This window comes from Heteronotia binoei, chromosome 2 (genome assembly GCF_032191835.1).
Source record: "Heteronotia binoei isolate CCM8104 ecotype False Entrance Well chromosome 2, APGP_CSIRO_Hbin_v1, whole genome shotgun sequence".
Lineage (NCBI taxonomy): Eukaryota > Metazoa > Chordata > Lepidosauria > Squamata > Gekkonidae > Heteronotia > Heteronotia binoei.
This window is the reverse complement of record NC_083224.1, coordinates 76,504,092-76,517,473: the sequence shown is the minus strand read 5'-3', so window position 1 is coordinate 76,517,473 and position 13,382 is coordinate 76,504,092. Positions and strand designations below refer to the sequence as shown.

Here is a 13,382-nt window from a genome sequence, read left to right as displayed (position 1 = left end):
CGGCCCCCCATCTCCGCAACGCCCCGCCGTCAGGCAAGCCGCCGCCTGCATTGCTAAGCCGCAGCACAGTGCAGCACCATTCCCCTATTGACAGCTCCTGGGTACCGGGAGGGGCAGGCGGCGCGCAAGGCGGGGAGGCTGGGAGCCACCGGCCAACCAAGCCTGGAAGAGGTTTGCGGCTACGCCCTCTTCTCCCTCTCCAGATCCGGCCTGAGCTCTGATTGGTTCTCTCGGGTTGTCCGTCAGACTATCAAGCCGGCAAGGTAGGTGGGTGGGTTAGGCTGAGGGATTTGTTCTTGAGCCTCGGTAGGAGCGGTGGGAAGTGGGTTCTTTGCAGGGGGCAGATAAATAGCAGCTTTACAAAACAGTTTTTTTTAAAATAAAAATGAGCCTATTGGAAGGGAATGTACAGCTGTGCGAGGCAGCTGGATCACTGCTTGGCTTGCTTCAACAGTGAGTAGCGGTACTGGGAGGGGAAAGGGCATTATCAAATGCATGACATTTGTACCGGCACCCCGCTAACATTCCCGTCATTGGCGTTGGCCGTTATAATTGCAACTCGTATGCCAAAGTTTGGGCGCTGGTGCTCGTACTGCTGGTTCCAGTTCCAGCCCTGCTGCTGCCCAGTGCGGTGAGTTGGATGGAGGCTTCTTCTCTCCAGCTCCTCCCTATGGCCTGGCTGCCTGCATCTCACAGGTGAAATGAACTTCTGCCTTCTGAGGTGATCCTCTCTGGTTTCTCCTCTCCCCTTTCCCTTTTCTTCTCTCCCGGTGTCCATCTGCAATTCCTTCAAGGAGCAAGAGTCCAAGCTCACCCTCTCACCCAGTATGAAGAGGTGCAAATCGGATGAGCTGCAGCAGCCAGAGGAAGACTCCACTGGGGCTGAAGATGTTCCCATCCTGGCTACCATGGATGCCAAGCCTGGGGATTCAACTGCTGCCCTGTCAGATTCAGGCGCATCTAATCCAAACCCTGCCCTGCATCCTGCCACTCGGAGCAAGCCTCCTGATTTAAAGGTAAGTGACTAAGCTGTGGCTTCATGTAATTCAACAGGCTTTGGGCACTTTGTTACTGCTACCCAGTACCATTCCAGAAGGGCCAACCAACAAATGCTTCCGTTCACAACTGCAATAATTCTATAGGTTTTGCAGACCGTTGTTCTTCCAAAAGCAAAAGCAGGCAACAAGAAATTTTCCATTTCTAACTTGCCAAATGAGTTCTTGATATTGTGTGGCATGCATTTTCACATTGGATAATGTCACTCCAGCTTAGGCTTACTTCTTCATATAGTACAGTGTACTCCAGGACTGCTGTAGGTAGTTATGTTTGAGGGGACTGATTTGATCAGATTCACTGATTTTTTTTTAAAAAAATGACATAATGGTATTGGCTATGAATATACTGAGCAAAGAGCTGGCAATCTCAGCAGAACCCACGTTCTGTCTTTTGGCCCCTCCTTGAGAACTATGGCTGACTCTTACTTGTTCTGTGTGGAAAGTTGCTACATATCATGACTGGGTTTAGTGAAGAATTGGGCATATGTCACAACAGTTCCATGGGTCTCAGTGAGAAAAGTGGACTATAAATAAAGTAAATAAATATTAGTCAAAACAATCCACAAATGCAGCTTTATCCCCTATATTAGGAGCCTGAGGTGAAAGCCAAGAGATGGCTCATTCTATTGCTGTTTCTGTGTGTCTTGGCTGCTCTAAAATCTCTGACAATAGACATTGTCACAGCTAGGATTCTGAATCAAAATAAACTGTTGGGGTGATCTTTCCCCATTGCACAGCTTGATTTGGTGTTTCCTTTACTTTCCACCCCATGCAGTTTCTTATGTGGTTGTTTGTTTTACCCAAAGAATTTTAATTCATTAAGATTTTATTCTCAAGTATAAATGGCACAACTAAATTATGGTGAAATGCCAGCAATGTTTTTGCATAATATAAGCTGTGTGTGAAGAATATGCTTTTAGGGAGGGTGATGGTTCTCATTAACCTCTTAATTTGAAGGGAGTCATATTACATCTGTAAAAAAAAATTAGACAAATTGTATTAATCTCCTTGGTAAAGGTTTGAAGTATAAAGAAAGAGAATGCTAATAGTTAGTCAGGACTGCAATGTTATTGTAGACTTGCAAATAAATCATTAATCTGGTCACCTATGGCAACTACAGGCTCACCATGAGGCAGAAAACCTTTATTTATTTAGAAAAAGTATGTATGACTTTTCCAGAGAGCTGCTCAAAGTAAAAACAATACAACTTCTGTAAATGGGAAGAGAATGGTTCTTTTTGCATACTTGGTTGTTTCTCATGCAATTGGTGTGCCACAGATGGCTGTCATAGAGGTATGTAGGCAAGAAGCTTAGTACATATTATTATGGGATAGTAATTTCTGTGGACTTATTTGTAAAACATGGATGAAGGTTGTCTCTTGCTTGGTATTCATAGTTGTCAGTGATCTGAGTTGGAGACTCTTGGTGCTGTTCTGATAGAAACAATTCTACAGAAACAGCATGGAGAATAAACAGTCATTTTCATGCCTGTGTTTGCCATTCCTCACATCCTTTTTAAAAATCACTTAGGGATTCAGCAATTTCTCTGGATCTGTACACTGAAAACTGGAAAGACCTGAATATCTCTTTGGATATACCCCACTGGTTTCCATAGTCCCTGTATTTGTTCCTTCTGTTCTCAGCTCTAGATCCACATGTCTTTTCTGCCCAACATCCTCTTCCTGTGCCACATCTACTCTCTCTCAGGTAAGAGGGACTCATGACTCCACTTTGTTCTTTTAGCACTTCTAGTCATTTGAGCCCTCTTTCTTCCCTTAGAATAATAGTAATTAGTACTTCTGTAGTGCTTGCTGTGTTCCATGCACTGCATATATGTTCTCTTGCAGTCTTTAAAATATCTCTGTAAGCAAGGCAAGTGTCCTGATGTTACAGATGAGGAACAGAGAATGAAAGAGAGAGACTTATTTAATCCCATCTACTAAGTTAACAACAGCGATTTGAGCTGGAGGCCTCCTAGACTACAGCTCATTCTTAGCCGGTATTGAACTTGATTTTTCTTTAAGACCTGCTTCTAAAGCCCTGTTTTGGTGCATCTACCTTCAGAGCCTATGTTGGTGGCGGCCAGGGACAGTGGTGGTGATGGTGCTCTTTCAGAAACAGTGGTGTGGCACTGTATTATTATCTTGGTGCCAAACTATATATAAGTTCTGTTCTCCTGAGCTTTTGGTAGATGCTTTGTTTTGTTGCTGCTTTCTGTTTTCCCAGTTTTAAATGACTTCTGCAATTCTTATTTGTGTAGTTGTGCTCAAGTTTCTTTGGATGGTTTAGGTTGTCATAAGCCATCTCTAAAGTTGAACGGAAAAGAAAAGTATATATGTTTTAGGTATATATCAATTAAGACATGTAACATGACTTGCTATTGGTGTCCAAACTCTGGATTAACTTTATTGTGGTATCTTATAAAAAGAATCATTTAAACCTAATATACTAATTTCTCTTATACTTCATAGGAAACTACAGTTTCTGTCAGTGTAATTCTGTGTAATTCTGCTCATAGGGTTGGATCCAGTGGTAATTTGCTGCTAGTGGAAGAGGGGGATTTTTGCCCATTATTCCCACCTACTGTAGACTCCAGTTAGCTCTTTATGCAGGTCCTGAGGGTCCTCTGTCCCCCAAGAACAGCATTTTAGGGAATTTAGTGGACTGCTGCAGGAAGAGAAGGCAGGAAAATCCCATTCAATTGATGTGGGCATCTTTTGTTAGAGGAAAATTACCCAGACCATGTTCCTCAGATCATAGAGACCTCTTCCATTGTTAAAAGTACAGCTACTGAAGAAGTTTCGTTATAGGATCTATGCCCTGTTGAATATACTATTATAACCTATTGCCATGACCACTAAGGAGATCAACAAGGAATGTTCATCTCCTCTGATAGGATTAAGCACATTGGCAGTCTGAAATGTTACTGTGTAATGTCCCCTTTTCACTCTCCTGGCACACTTTTTATGTGTGGCTTTGCTGCAGCTAGGGTTTTTTTTTAGCAGGAATGCACAGGAATGCAGTTCCAGCTGGCTGGGCATTAGGAGGTGTGGCCTAAGATGCAAATGAGTTCCTACTGGGCTTTTTCTACAAAAAAAGCCCTGGCTGAAGCTATTGAGCAAGTACACCTAAAGGTATTAGAATGGAGTTGAATATATAAAAGGGAGGGAGAGAATGTGTTGGGATGGAATAGGCTGCTTAATAGAATCTTTGTAGGTGCTTAGGATCATGAGAGGCATGAATGGTATTGATAACATTTGGGGAACCAAATTAAATTTATAATGGGGTGTTGGAAAGGCAGCTTTTTAACTAGGACACTGACAAAATTGCAATTGGAAGGAAGACTGAACAGTATTACTAAGAAGCATAACATCCAGGTTAGATATGGGATCCCCTCCCCAAGAATTCATAATATCTTAATGCATCGTGTGAAAATGTGCTTGTCTACTTTTAACAGGGCAATGGTAAGTAATAACAATGAACACCTAGCAGTTGTTTATAATAACAATTAGCAATAATAATGCTTAGAATGTGGTTTTTAAAATCATGCTTTGCAAAAATGGGTGAGCAGCTGTGATCTCCATTTTATAGTTGTAAACACTAATAGAGAGAAGCAAGAAACACAGATGACTGTAACTCATTGTCTTCAGAAGAACTACATTAGTTTACACTAGCCAGAGAGCCAGTGTGATATTTTTAGGCCTCAGCAGAGCTCTTTTTTGTTACAATTTTGACATACAAAGCACACATAAAAAGATTATGCTACCTACAATCATCTCAGTGTGTGCGATTACAATTTTGTGTAAATGCTATTTGCAGTCCTCTCAATATGTGTTATCACCGTTTTGTGTGAATAGTGTAATGCACACATTTTTCAACTTAAGCACCTGTGACTGGAAACCTAGATTTATAGAGTACACCTTTGTATGTCTGAAAATACACGTGTTGCCATATTTTCACAAAATGGGGACTTCACATAATGAATACTGTCATCTCTCAATACATGTGGTGTGAGCACCAAAATAGCCATGACTAAATTCTCAGTTGGCCCCCAGAACCTATTAATGGGGTAATAAGTAGATAAATGGGCTAATAAGATATGCAAGAATGTCTCGAAGCACATGTAGGGTGTCTTTAGTATCCATGCATCTGGAGTTAGGGAGCAAAATTTCCATACAGAAGTTCTGAGTGGTTTGATTCTTGTTGCATCTGTTTTGTTTGTTTAAAGAAATCAACTGCTACAAACAGGCCAGATTCAGCCTCTCCCTTAGAGCAGCCAATGAGAGCTGGCAGAATGTTGAGAGAAAGGGACTTGAAAAATCGCGCTTAGAGGGATTAGTAGTAGAGAAGCTGATAGTTTAAGGGTTGAGGTGAAAAGATTTTTCTGAGGAAAACTGGATAGAGCAGCCATTTGGAACATACTGAAAAGAGTAGATTTTTAACTAAAGGATCCCAGCTGCTGGTATAGGACCTCAGTTCAGAAGTTCAATGGAAGTGAAACATTGTTTCTTAGACTTTATTTTCCTCAGTGTTTTGTTCTTATAAATGTTTCTTGTTTTGATTAACTCCATGGGCTGCGTGTCTACAAGAAAGAAGTGCGCGCACACACAGAAAATTTAATATCTTGGTCTACATACATATATGGCTTTTTTCTGGGGGATTGTGGTGGAACAGAGTTCTGCAACCTCTTTTTTGAAACAAAATTCTCAAAAAATGTTTAAAAGTTCATTAGGGACAGCCATATCTTTCTCCTTCATTTCTCTCTTGAGAGCTCTGGCACCTCTTTTTCCAGAAAAAAATATCTTTGGCAGTAAGTGATTAGAACTGTGTTTGAGTCCCAACCCTGATAGGTCTGATTATTAAAATGGACTGGGCTACTCTGTCTGTAGATGTCTTTGGGAGTGAGAGAGAGGATCTGAAGTGTGAAATGGTGGTGACTCTTTGTAGATTTTAAAAGACACATGAAGGGTAGTGAGTGTGATGTTCTGACCTTTGTATAACCCATAACCTGAAGAAGAGAGGTGGTAGAGGGTGGTAGGCATTCTATGTGAGTGGGAAAGGGGCATCACATCAAGCTCTAGGAACAGCCCTCTATCAATTTCCTTGTTTCTTTCACTGATAGATTACAATCTGCTTAAAACAAATGGCATTTAAAGAGGCAACCCAAATGGGTCCTCCTGAACGCTCTCCTGCAGCTGCATCCTTTAACCTTTATCATCCTAAAAGGATGGCTCTCTTTTTTAGAGGGTTACATTATATGTGGTAGAATTATACAACCTACCACACATCTGCCAATGCTTCAAGAGCAATAAATGAAAATTCAGAGAACTATTTAAAAATGTTAAGTGACCAAAGTGAACTGCTTTCAGTAGTCTGTAGACTCTAATGCTGAGCATGTTTCAAGCTGCTGTCACTGAATAAAGTTCAGCATTACGTAGAGGGTGCCTAGATAAATCATGGTCCTGGGGGCAGCTGTGCCCACTAGAATGAATTTTGCACCAATGCAACCCATTCCATTTGTTGCTTTCATATGTATGTAAATGTTTGGCCTGAAGATTAGAAAGATTTTAACCAGTGGTACTCCCTCCATGGCTTGTAGAGAGCCACAGTTACTTCATTCCTGATGTGAGACTTGCACTTTAAGGAGGCTTGCCACTTACCTGACCATCCAACAGCAGCTGTTTTAAGGTAGGAACCAACCGCCAACCAGAAACCTCACTTGGGCAGAGGTTTGCCAACTTTCCTGAAACATGGGGTAGGTGTCACATTGGGGAACAATACTCAGAAGAGCCACAGGTGGCATGTCAAAGAGCTGCATGAGGCTCCCAGGCCACTACGTCAGTATCACTGGTTTACTGATGGTTACTTCATATGTTACAGAACTTCGTGTGTTACATGCTTTTGCTTTCCAGGGCAAATTGTAATTTGCTGAAAGGGAACCTGCAAGAAAATGGTACACAAACTGAAATTCTCTCCTACTGCCTCCAGTTTTTTGGGACGGTCCCTTATGCAAAGAGATCCAAAGACCCTAGCAAATGCCTGGCCATCCACCCTCTGGAGCTAACTCTGTCTCTTCTGGGGGAAGGTGTGGGACTTCTTTCTCTTCTTTTTTACATGTACGTTCTTTTTTACATGTTACAACTTGCGGTAGAAAGTGAAAACCCACTTGCTCATCTTTTGCACCATTAATGTATAATGTATTCAGCTTCCTTGGTTCAGCCTGTTTTCAATGAAGCCAAGCCAGTCCTCTGACTGATAATTGGTCTTGAACCCAGCATGCTGCGGCATTCACTTAAATGACAACACCAGGGATCAGTTCTAGGTCCTCATGTGCATTGGCTGCATTTATATTTCAGTATTATATGAGCACATCTACCCATCACCATTGATGAAAACTGGTTTGATAATCTACATAACAATGAAAGGTATTATTGTAAAGATTATAGGCTGGAGTGAAGTCTCCCTTGCTATAGAATATCCAGCATTTTGTGTCCTGCTGGAGCCTTAGCTTGAGAGAAGAAAGCTGTTCAATATAATTTCAACAAGTGGGGCAGCAGGGATGCATTGCAGCTTATACTCGGTCTGTGTTCAGGTCATCTGCTTATGAGTAAGCCGCACAGGGAAGGTGGGGGAAGTCCTGGCAAGAAGAGACCACAGATGGATGACCTAATTCTGCTTAAGATATGTTGGATGGAGCATAGTTATGAGCTCAGCAACAGGCTGGCTCTGTTCATAATAAATTCAATGAGAAGAACTTACATCTAGTTGGTTTAATGTGAGAGAAAAGAAGTGATGAATGTACTGTGGGTAATTGGTTTTTGACTGCTGGACATTAGCCAAGTTTTTAACTGGTCTGCAATCAATATGAGTTTTGGCTGTCTTCTCCAAAATGTAGCTACATATTATCATTTTCCTAGTATTTCATTTTCAAGGTATCATAAAAGCACATTGTTTGTAGCAGACAGAAAGTTCAGATGGGATTTTTGAAACTAAAAAATGCACCATTGTGCATCATTTTGTTAGTGGAGACAGGACTGCACACTGTGTTTCTACGAAGTCAACAGCTGTTTCTGGCTTGAGGCAAGCAAATTTTACAAAGCAAGCAGCCATTCCCCAACCCCTCTGAAAACCTATTTGTGGCTTGAGATGCACTCTGTTTCTAGAAAGGAAACATTCTCAGTTTCAATTCAGCTAATGCCATTTACGATGAAGATGGCATCTTGATACTTGGCTGCAGACAAACTTCATCCCTTGGTCCTTGAAGAAAAATCTCTAATACTTTGAAAAAAGAAGCAGAACAATCCAGTTTTCCCAACCAAGTGTTTATGGAAGGAATAGGGTATTGTGATATTAGAGGCTGGGACATCCTGTTCTGCTTTGCCTTTCCCTAACCAATCCTCATGGCTTAGAGTCGTAAGCTGCAATACTGCTTTCCAAGCTCTACTCATGACCTGAGTTCCATCCCAGTGGACACCAGGTTCAGGTAGCCAGCTCAAGGGTGACTCAGCCTTCCATCCTTCCAAGGCCGGTAAAATGAGTACCCAGCTTGCTGGAGGTAGTGTAGATAACTGAGGAAGGCAATTGCAAACTACCCCATAACCAAAAGTCTGCCAAGAAATCATCATGATGTGATGCCACCCCATGGGTTGGTAATAACTCGCTGCTTGCACAGGGGATTATCTTTACCTTTTTTTTTAACCATTCAGGTATGGGATTGGCTATAAATGTTGTCAAAGGCAACCATTTTAATTACTACTCCAGCAGTACTAATTCCCTGGGAAGTAAAAGGCCACTACCACTGGGTGGTAACTGAAGGGTGGGGGCAGGCAGGTGTCATGAGACATTGACGGAAGCATGGGAACTGATAGGTTAACACTTTGAAGACATCGGTCTGCTGATGGGTCAGCAGCATCTAGCATAGCTATAGACTATGAGAACTGTAGCTGGTGCTACGTGTTGCTAGCCAGGTAGGAATCAGTCATGCACCTGCACAAACATAACATAACAGACCCATGCCTCCGTCAGCTTGTGATTCATACTAGTAGGAGTATATACATTCTATACATTTTCATTTAGTGTATTTCTACATTATGCTCCATTCTACTTTTGCCTGTGTATATTTGCATCCTGTCTTCATAATTCATGAATACCTGCATATTTAAGATAGTAAAATGTTATGGGATGGGTGCATCCTATTCAACATAATTTGAGCCCTGGGTTAAGTCAAGATTGGATCTCTTACAAATCCAGGGTGAACAGCTCTGCTATCCTTTCCTAAGCTCAGTACTGCAAAGAATGTTCTTTTATGTAATCTTTGAACAATGTATGACTGTTATGTGTTATAATGTGCAGGGATAATTCTTTTCAAGCTGAGCCTTTTGTACTAGGAAAATCTCTCCTAGAGTTAAAACATGGGCTGGGCTGTTTATCCTTTTTATGTATGTTGTCAGTAATCCTATTTCCTGATGCTGCTGAGATGGGAACTGAGAAAGCAAATCTTCTGAAAAGTCCTCCCCCCCCCCCACTTTACCTTCCAATTAGCTGTAGAATTTAACATTCTGATGCTGTTTTAGAACTATAGATATGTTGAGTGTCTAGTGAGGCAGTATCACTCCTTGTATGGCACTCATAATAATTTAGTCTGTATTGCCAAAAGCAGAAAACAGGAGTGTCCCAGGTGAAGCATAATGGTAGGTTCATTAGATAGTCAGATTTGGATTAATAGTGTAGCCTTGAGCAAGTCACACTCAAACCAAGTTTCCCATCTGTAAAGCTGGAAGAGTTAGTTGCATACCTGTTAGCAGACAAACCCTTAACATTAGTGAGGGTGGCAAAACAGGTCTTGAGGGTGGTTCAAATAATACATTGGCTGAGTTCAGTCCTCCTTCACCTCCCCAGAGAATTCAAAATTCATACCAGTGAGGCTTAAGCTTCAAAGGAAAGAGCAGGAATATTCCTCTGTGTGAGCCTTCCACTCCGTCATCACATCTTCTTTCAGTGTAGCCAAACCTGCTTTGTGGGGAAGACTTGCAGTGGAATCTTTGATCCTAGATGCTGCTGTAAGCTTGTCCAGCAGTTTCAAGAGTTGCTAGACAACATGTGGTTTTTGATTATCCTGCTAGGGTTGCCAAAAAATGTGGGAAGTACATTTCCTGTGGCTTCTGGTAGTTCTGTACTGCCATATATGTACAACGTATAGGTCCTCATGGAAGACTGCCAGGAGCCTGCTTTACCACCTTGAAGGTAAGTTTGCAAAGGCAAACCAAGAAGACATCAGAGGGATACTTATTGCAGTGGTTGGGGACAGAGCCTTTAGCCTTCCATATTCCTGAGCACATTGTTGGGAATGTGGCAAGTTCTAGGCTTGGAATGGGTGTTAATTAAAACAACTTCGTTCCAGCGTTAATGCTCAGCAAATCAGAGCAGTACCTGAGCCTTTTTAAATTGGGACAGTTTCTCAGATATGTTTCTAGATAAGGGTCATAAGACATTTTTCAGGAAAAGTGGACAAACTGCTTTTTCAGAGCTTTTAGATAAGCTGAAACTGCCTCTCTTGTTTGCCACATGGTATTTTCAAATTCAAAACAATATATTATTTATTTAAATGATTTCTGTGCTGCCTTTCCACCCAAATAGGTTCTTGAAGGCAGCAAACATTAAAACAGCATTTAAAATATATAAAATAAACAATTAAATAAAAACACAAACAGACTAACACAAGACTGACACTGTATAAGAGAGGAGAAAATGAAGTCTTTGCCCACTTGTGTAAGGCAGCAGTAGAGGGAGACAGATTAATGTTCCTGGAGAGAGAATTGTAAATTTGGGTGCCATAGTCGAGAAGGCGCTTGCTTCTGTCTAGCCTCAGATGGCAGGGGTATCCAAAGCAGGACCTCCAAAGATGACCTAAGTGGATGCGCGAGTTCATCTGGGAGAAGGCAGTCCTTAATGAATGCTGGCCCCAAACCATAGAGGGCTGTAAATGTCAAGACCAGTACATTGAATTGGACCTGGAAGCAAATCAGGAGCCAGTGTAGGTGGAATAGGACTGAAGTGGTATTGTCCCTATGACCCCCTCTACCCAGCATTCTGGCTGCAGCATTCTGTACCAACTGTAGCTTCTGGACAGTGTTCATTGTTAGACCCACACAGATCACATTGCAGGAATCTAATTTAGATGTTACCACTGAATACACCATAGTGCCAAGATCTTTCCTTCCCAAGGAGGGACACAGCTGTCTCACCAGCTGAAGCTGGTAAAGGCACTGCTGGCCACTGCTGGCACCTGTTTAGCCAACAAGAGACCCAGATTCAGGAGCACTCCCAAGATGCAAACCTGTTCTATGAGAGGGCTTGCAATGCCATCCAGAAGGGAAGATATCTCCCCACACACACACACACCAGTAGCACTTCTGTTTTGTTGAAATTCAGTGTGTTAGCCCTCATCCAGTGATCCAGCAATACACTGTGAAATGTACCTTTGAAGTAGGGCTGAAACCAGCACAGAACAGTGCCTCCTAATCACAACCATGACAGGCAGGCCAGAACAGTATCATAACAGATGGTACTGAAAGCTATTGAGAGGCACAGGGGAATTAACAGGTTTGCACTCTCTCTGTCCATCGCCCAGTGCAGGTTGTTCATCAGGGTGATCAAGGTGGTTTGATTCCCATAACCAGGCCTAAAATCAGACTAGAATTTATCCAAACAATCCGCTGCACTCTGGAATCCCTGAAGCTGGCAGCCACCACTCATTCAGTCATCTTGATCAAGAATTATACATTTGAGACTGGATGGTAGTTACTCAACTAGGATCCAAAGTAGATTTCTCTAGGAGTGAAGGCATCACTGCCTGCTTTCAGTGGTCTTCTAGACCCATTCCACCAGTCCTATTCATGGCAGGTTTAAGCAGCTAGGAGGGGCAAGGTCAGTACAAGCTTGTGGTAAGTCAGCTTCCCAGAATCCTGCTGATGTCCTCAAACTGGACAAGCTAAAGGGTATCCCACACAACTAGACAAATTGGCACCCTGAAACCATCCATTCCAGTTGCTGCTAGTGTAGGGTCCAAGTCAGAATGGATGTGAGAGATTTTATTTACAAAGTGCTTAGCAAAATTATTGCAGCAGCCTGCAGAGTAGTCCACCTCCTTCTGTAGACCAGAACCCTGTATGGCCCTGACCACCTGGAAGAGTTTCACAGGTCAACATTGTGGGGATTCAGTGGTGATGGAGAAATATTGTTTCTTCATCCCAATCAGTGCCACAAATTTATTTATTTATGCCCCACCTCCCCCCCCCCAGTGGGGACTCAAAGCAGCTTACATCATGCTCTCACTCTCTCTTGTATCTTTTCATCATCTACACCCCCTTCCCCAGTAAACCAAGGGGCTGCCTTGGCTGTTAGTCCTAAGAGAGGGCACCTAGGAGTGATTGTGTCAATTGTGAACAAGCAAAACAAAATAAAGCAACAGCAAAAAAAGCTGATGATCATAATTTCCAAAAGGAGGATAGCAATACTTTTCTGCCTTCATGCTGTTTTCAGTTATCACAGACATGGCTGTAGAAAATATGTTCCTGTTTTTAAAAAAAAATTAGCTGGAAATACATTTGGAAAACTGTTTTATCAGAAGCTATTTTTTATATGTGGTTTTTCTTAAAATGTGGATGATAATAGAAATCACTGCATTTCAGCATATATGTGATTCATGAATACTCTGGTGAACTTTCTGAAGACCTTAGGACAACAAGTAAATGTTATGGGTCGGATGATATTTTGATAGAAAGTGGCATTTTGGGACAAATTTTGAAGCTCCCCCCTTCTCTCCCCCCCCCCCCCCAAAAGCCTTAGCTTCCATCCAGAGGAGAATTTCTGTGGGTGTAGGGCCATCTGTCAGTGGAGTATGGCTTTCTTTCCTTTTTCTGCTGCAGCTCCAAATGCTCCCTGAAATGCAGCTCCCCTTGTGAGAGTCCTTGTGCCCACAGAAGAACTACTCTATATCCAAGCCCATGTCTAGTATGTCATTTGCAAAAGGATTATATTCACATAAATTAACTCTGCAAGCTATGTGGCAGCTACTGCTTCGTTAGTTACTGCCATATCAACAAGAGGAGAATCCAGGTTTCAAAGCAGAATTAATGGATACATTGTAATCAACCCAGAAGATTATTATGTTCTAGTAAAAATACTGTAATCCACTTGACTTTGTAATCAAACAGCCCCATTTATATGCAACAAAAATTAAAATGTCATTGTTCAATGCTGGTAGCTGTACATAAATGTGGTATGCTTACTGATCTTGTTCTCTACCAAGCACAATGGTGTTTGAGA

General features: G+C 42.0%; 1 protein-coding gene across 1 annotated transcript in view; it reads left to right on the top strand.

Moving 5' to 3' along the window:
• The first annotated feature begins 386 nt into the window (after positions 1–386).
• TMCC2 (transmembrane and coiled-coil domain family 2) overlaps positions 387–13,382 on the top strand; it is a 150,993-nt gene continuing 137,997 nt past the window's right edge. Inside the window, exons 1-2 of the mRNA XM_060231324.1 lie at positions 387–453; positions 795–1,016. Coding sequence (XP_060087307.1) covers positions 828–1,016 — 189 coding nt within the window. The 5' untranslated portion in view covers positions 387–453; positions 795–827. The remainder of the gene's footprint in view (positions 454–794; positions 1,017–13,382) is intronic.